This window comes from Hyalella azteca, unplaced genomic scaffold (genome assembly GCF_000764305.2).
Source record: "Hyalella azteca isolate HAZT.00-mixed unplaced genomic scaffold, Hazt_2.0.2 contig15388, whole genome shotgun sequence".
NCBI lineage: Eukaryota > Metazoa > Arthropoda > Malacostraca > Amphipoda > Hyalellidae > Hyalella > Hyalella azteca.
In genome coordinates, this window is record NW_025945244.1 from 109925 (window position 1) to 116780 (window position 6856).

General features: G+C 38.2%; 1 protein-coding gene across 1 annotated transcript in view; it reads right to left on the bottom strand.

Moving 5' to 3' along the window:
* Positions 1-2063, bottom strand: part of LOC108664320 (E3 ubiquitin-protein ligase UBR5-like) — a 42666-nt gene extending 40603 nt beyond the window's left edge. Inside the window, 3 exon segments of the mRNA XM_047884403.1 lie at positions 1159-1184; positions 1582-1682; positions 1940-2063. Of these exon segments, the coding sequence (XP_047740359.1) occupies positions 1159-1184; positions 1582-1682; positions 1940-2063 (251 nt within the window).
* Between the last annotated feature and the right edge of the window lie 4793 nt (positions 2064-6856).

The following is a 6856-nucleotide window of genomic DNA, read 5'->3' on the forward strand; positions in this document are numbered from 1 at the left end:
GGGGCAGGTTATATAATAGGTTAAATTACAGGTTAGTGAGGGGCAGGTTAAATACAGGTTAAATTACAGGTTAGTGAGGGGCAGGTTATATAATAGGTTAAATTACAGGTTAGTGAAGGGCAGGTTAAATACAGGTTAAATTACAGGTTAGTGAGGGGCAGGTTATATAATAGGTTAAATTACAGGTTAGTGAGGGGCAGGTTAAATACAGGTTAAATTACAGGTTAGTGAGGGGCAGGTTATATAATAGGTTAAATTACAGGTTAGTGAAGGGCAGGTTAATTACAGGTTAAATTACAGGTTAGTGAGGGGCAGGTTTAATTACAGGTTAGTGAGGGGCAGGTTAATTACAGGTTAGTGAGGGGCAGGTTAATTACAGGTTAGTGAGGGGCAGGTTAATTACAGGTTAGTGAGGGACAGGTTAATTAACAGGTTATGCTAACAGCTCCAAAATGCTGTCGGCCTGCTTGCGGTTGGAGCGCGGACCGGATACGTGCCCAAAATGCTCCCCACTCCCTTCCTCCCCCAGAATAGCAGCATTCCCCCGGCATTTACCCCCTGATTCTGGAGTTTCCCCATAATCCTTGGGTGTAATGTGTCCCCGTTTCTACCTGAAAATGATCCCCAATTTTGCCCGCCTCTCTTCCCAAATGTTTCCCCGTCCCCCGAAAGGGGGACCCGAACCCCATGTTTTTGGGTGCTGCCAGCCTGCGGCTCCGAGGGGAACCCGGGTCCTACTTGGATGTGTGACATATGCAATAGACAAATCATAAAACGCCAAATAGACATAAATCAATGCAATAGGCAAAAATGACAATGCAAAAAAGACAATGTAATAGACAAATCACGGAACGCAAAGACTCTGTTGTCTGTAATAGTCTTGCCGGGGTCCATAAAAACTACACAAACATACAACTCCATCAATACAGAAATTCCTGGACCTGTCACCAACACACTCCACCAAATCAGACCCCGAAAAACACCCTCTGATATCAAGATAATGCAGATAAATATAAATGGACTCACAAACAAAATAGAAGACCTCAAACTAACCACAAAACAACATGACATCGACATCATGTCATGTTGTTTTGTGTCGATGTCATCAAAACATGACATCGACATCATCACAATCCAAGAATCCAAACTTAAACCAACGACTCGCACTCAACAAGCCCTGCACCCTACACAGTATATAAATTGTTATTTATAGAGAAATATACTAAGCCATCACGCATACCCACTACAAGAGAACTATTGAATTGAATCAATAATAATTAATAATAATAATAATTGAATAATAACAGAACTATTGAATACGCACTACAATAGAACAGCAACCGACGTCTCCCTCACAAGCTCCCTGATTATGAGGGACACTGACCTGCAGCTCCCTGATTATGAGGGACACTGACCTGCAGCTCCCTGATTATGAGGCACACTGACCTGCAGCTCCCTGATTATGAGGNGCATTTAACCTTCCAAGTCCCAATTTCTGTTGTGGAAAGGAGCTGAGGTATGCATGGTGCACATGGGTTATGTTCTGTCTCTTATACACATCTAGATGTGTATAAGAGACACCTGCAGGACGACCTGCGCCTGGGACACCAGGTCCTCGGGGACGTACTGCACCGGCAGCACCGCAGCACTGCTGCTGCCCCCCAGCAGCACGCTGCCTGCTCCTGCACACAGCAATAGCCAATGTACAATGTCCAGTATATCCAATGATGTCCAATAATATCCAGTCCTATAAACTATACGAATACATCCAGCAATGTCCAATTTATCCAGTAATATCCAATATATTCAATATATCCAGTAATATCCAATATATCCAGCAATATCCAATATAACCAGTACTATAAACTGTACGATTATATCCAGTAATATCCAATATATCCAGTAATATCCAATATATCCAGTATATCCAGCAACAGACCAGGTCTGAGGGCGCTGGCGCCACTGGAGGGCGTGCGGACGAGGCGGCGCCCACCGCCGCCCCCCGACGCCCGGCCGGAGAGCTTAGAGGACCCACCGCCCCCACCACCGCNATGGCTAGACATGATGGGGCATGAGTGGCTGTGGGGCATGGCTAGACATGATGGGGCATGAGTGGCTGTGGGGCATGGCTAGACATGATGGGGCATGAGTGGCTGTGGGGCATGGCTAGACATGATGGGGCATGAGTGGCTGTGGGGCATGGCTAGACATGATGGGGCATGAGTGGCTGTGGGGCATGGCTAGACATGATGGGGCATGAGTGGCTGTGGGGCATGGCTAGACATGATGGGGCATGAGTGGCTGTGGGGCATGGCTAGACATGATGGGGCATGAGTGGCTGTGGGGCATGGCTAGACATGATGGGGCATGAGTGGCTGTGGGGCATGGCTAGACATGATGGGGCATGAGTGGCTGTGGGGCATGGCTAGACATGATGGGGCATGAGTGGCTGTGGGGCATGGCTAGACATGATGGGGCATGAGTGGCTGTGGGGCATGGCTAGACATGATGGGGCATGAGTGGCTGTGGGGCATGGCTAGACATGATGGGGCATGAGTGGCTGTGGGGCATGGCTAGACATGATGGGGCATGAGTGGCTGTGGGGCATGGCTAGACATGATGGGGCATGAGTGGCTGTAGGGCATGGCTAGACATGATGGGGCAGGAGTGGCTGTAGGGCATGGCTAGACATGATGGGGCAGGAGTGGCTGTGGGGCATGGCTAGACATGATGGGGCATGAGTGGCTATGGGGCATGGCTAGACATGATGGGCATGAGTGGCTGTGGGGCATGGCTAGACATGATGGGACATGAGTGGCTATGGGGCATGGCTAGACATGATGGGGCATGAGATGGCTGTGGGGCATGGCTAGACATGATGGGGCATGAGATGGCTGTGGGGCATGGCTGGACATGGGGCATGCCATGCATATGGCTACTCAAGATGGACAATTTAAACTCATATGTATGACCCCTGAAAATATACAGTACAATATAATAAATCTATAAAATATACAATACAATATAATATGAATATAAAATATACAATACAATATAATATGTATATAAAATAACCAGTACAATTGATCACTGTAACTACCAATTACTGCTGATCAACCAGTTAATTAGAGCAGATCAAAGTAATAATCAATATTAATCATAGACTGATATATATTGACTGATATTTAATCATAGAGTGATATATATAAATCATATATCATAGACTGATATATAGACTGCAGGCATAGTCTAACATATATTATCCACCTGCTTGATGGGCTCCTTGAGAGCGGCTATGGCAGAGACGCCCCGGCTGCTGGCCGCTGCAGCGCCTCCTGCGCTGTTGAGGCGACTGCCAAGCTCCTTGATCCTGCAGGATGTATTGTATTAGTATATTATATTATATATTCATTACATACAGTATATTATATTATATATTTATTACATATATTATATTATATATTCATTACACATATTATATTATATATTCATTACACATATTATATTTTAAACCTATGCTGTCAAGAATTACCCCAGCAAGGTAAGCTAACAATTAGTTTACCCCATGTCTCACCCTCAAATAGGTTGAGCCATAACATACAAGGGACCATTTCAGGGCAATAAAATGGTATCTTTGCACCAATATCAAAATAACTACAATCTTAATGAGCCAAAAAATTTTGTATCAAGTTTTAAGCTATGTTAAGCTATGATAGGTTTACCCTTAAAAGGGTAAACCATAATATAGAGGCAGGGTAATAAAATGGTATGTTTATACAAATTTATCCTTAACTTCACAGTCATGTTAGTCAATGTCCATTCTCTGCATAATCGTAAACACCTTAGTCAGGTCTGACCATTGGTCAGCAGCAATACCAAAAAAAATATAGATCCTAGTTATTTATGGGGAAATATGATGAGCCATTTATAAAGGCAGGGCAATAAAATAGTATTTTTGTATTGAGTTATCCCTAACTTTACAGAATATAAATTAATATTAAGAGATAAATATAATATACTTTCCACATCTGATAGGGCATTCAAAGTCAGCAATTGGCAAGCCTAACTAGTGTCTAAATTAAGAAGAGTTAATTTATCACTTTTCCTTTTCAAGTTAGAGCTTTTCCTTTTATATATAGCTGCTATTTTATACCTGATCAAGCTACCAGGCTGGATTATTTAAAAAAAATATAACTCAGTACTCACTGCAGTGAGTGACAGAGAGCGCATTTTCTCAAAATCGACAAAAATGTGAAGTCACAGACAGACGGACGGACAGACGGACGGACAGACGGAAATGATGAGCACAATAGCGCCTTTTTAGCGCATTTTCTCATTTATGGAAAAATGCACTATTGTGCTCGCCATGTCCGTCCGTCCGTCTGTCTGTCCGTCTGTGACCTCAAGTTTTCGTCGACGAGAAAATGCGCTCTCAGTCACTGCAGTGAGTACAGAGTTATATTTTTTTCCATAAATGATAAAATGGGCTAATAACATCATAATTAGAATTCCAACAAGTGCATATAGTGCGGTAAACATCCACCTCAGAGGCCACAACCTGGTTCTTGAAGCCACAAGTTTATTGAAAAATCATGATATTGAAAAATTGAAATCATGAAATTTAAAATTTCATGATATAAGTTAGCTTTAAAGCTTTGAACTTATCTTTCAAACCACTTATTATACATTGAATATCATTATACACTGACAGAAAAAACTGTGAAAAAACGGTCCCACTGGCTTTCTAGTGGCTGGTCGCCCCGTGATAATAAACTGTTTTGCCGTTTTTATCAGATGTTTTACAGATTTCTACTGTTAAATTAGAATAAAAACGGCGACATGGTGTTTCTTTTCACGTGCCGACCGGCCACTGAAACGCCGGTAATACCGTTTATGGTAATTTTTGTAACAGTGTATCCCAGTAAGTCCCATAAACATTTTTCTTCATGTAAGACACAATTTATCATGTGGTCATATACAGCATTAATCATGTTGTACCAATGCTACATGACATGACCATAAATAAACTACCAATATGTCAACAGAAACCTTTTACATTAAAGAAATTTACTATGGAAATGATACTCAATTGAACAGTTACAAATTTTCTGATAACATATCAACAGGCTCTAATATTTCCAAAAAAAAATAAAAATATCTCTACAGGGTGCATACCAGTCATGGAAAACCAGTAAAGTTATATACAAGTCTGGAAAATTGCAAGTCATATACGAGTTACTCGTACACCACTTTCAAATACATGTTTTATTGCATTTTATTCAAATATTGAATTTTCTGAATTCTTTATTTAAAATATATTGTAAATGATGATAATATTTTGTCGCATTTGCAGGTTCCATCAGTTACTTCTATGTTTGTATGCGAGTCTGGAAAATTACGAGTTGTATACGAGTCACTCGTACACGACTTGCAATTTTCCAGACTCGTATAAGACCGGTACGCCTTCTTGTACGAGTCATAAGAACATTTTTAATGTTTGGTCCTTGCATACAAAGACCAAACTGTGAAATAAACCAGAAGATGTGCACAAATGAGACAAAAAGTCCATAGTGGCAGGAGAGATTTTTTTAGACTCTTGTTAAGTTAATTTTTGAGTCCTGTAAGTAGACCAGTAAAGAATCAAGGAGACCAGCATTATCTTGTATATATATATATATATAGATTTAAATCTAGGTTTAAAAATTTAGGTTAAACATAGGTTTGAATCTAGGTTATAAAATATAGGTTAAATATAGGTTTAAATCTAGGTTTCAAAAAATTTTTGGTTAACTGTAGGTTTAAATCTAGGTTTTATATATAGGTTTAAATCTAGGTTTTACATCTAGGTTTTACATCTAGGTTTTAAATCTTGGTTTTAAATCTTGGTTTTAAATCTTGGTTTTAAATCTTGGTTTTAAATCTTGGTTTTAAATCTTGGTTTTAAATCTTGGTTTTGAATTTAGGTTATAAAAATTTAGGTTACATATAGGTTTAAACCTAGAGTAAATGAGGAAAATGAAAATAAACTGATTCTTAAAAATGTCTAGTTTGCCACCATGATCCTGAGCTCAAAGACTATTTCATCTGCTCCTATGGCATCAGCCTCATTACTAAGATGAAAATTTAGAAAAACAACACATTTTTATCTTAAATTTAATTTAAATGTGTTAAATTAAATTTAAACATTTAAAATTTAAATTTTATCTTAAATTTAAATAAGCATTGAATTATTATTTATTTCAGTATTTCTAAAATAAGCAGTAAATTATTATTCATTTCAGTAAAGTCTTGGAAAATTCTGCCCAAAATTTCCAGATTAACCTCACGAGTTCTAAGATTTTGGATCCAATTTAAAATTATTTTTTGATTTAGAAGCACAATCTGGATAATATTTGACAGATAATTAGATAATATTAGATAATATTAAATTAGATAATATTAGATAATATTAAATTAGATAATATTAGATTATATTAGGCTTTAATGATATTCATACCAGGGTTGAAAATAATATTACACTGTAGAAGGTTACAATACTGCTCAGAATTCTTGCTGATAATTGTAGGTAAAAGTGATTCTTTTCTGACAATTTTGAAATTTTTTTAAAATTTTTCAAAATTTTCAGACAATTTTGAAAAATGTGTAAAATTTTTCAAAATTTTCAGACAATTTTGAAAAATTTGAAAAATTGTTCAAAATTGTAAAAAAATTGTAAAAAATTTTAAAATAAATTTTAGACAAAAAGGTGCCTTCATTTTTTCAATGCAAATCAAACAGCAGGTAGAGGCACAGGTAGAATTATCTTTCTTTCTAATTTATTCTTATTATTATTATTCTAATTATTATTCTAATTCTT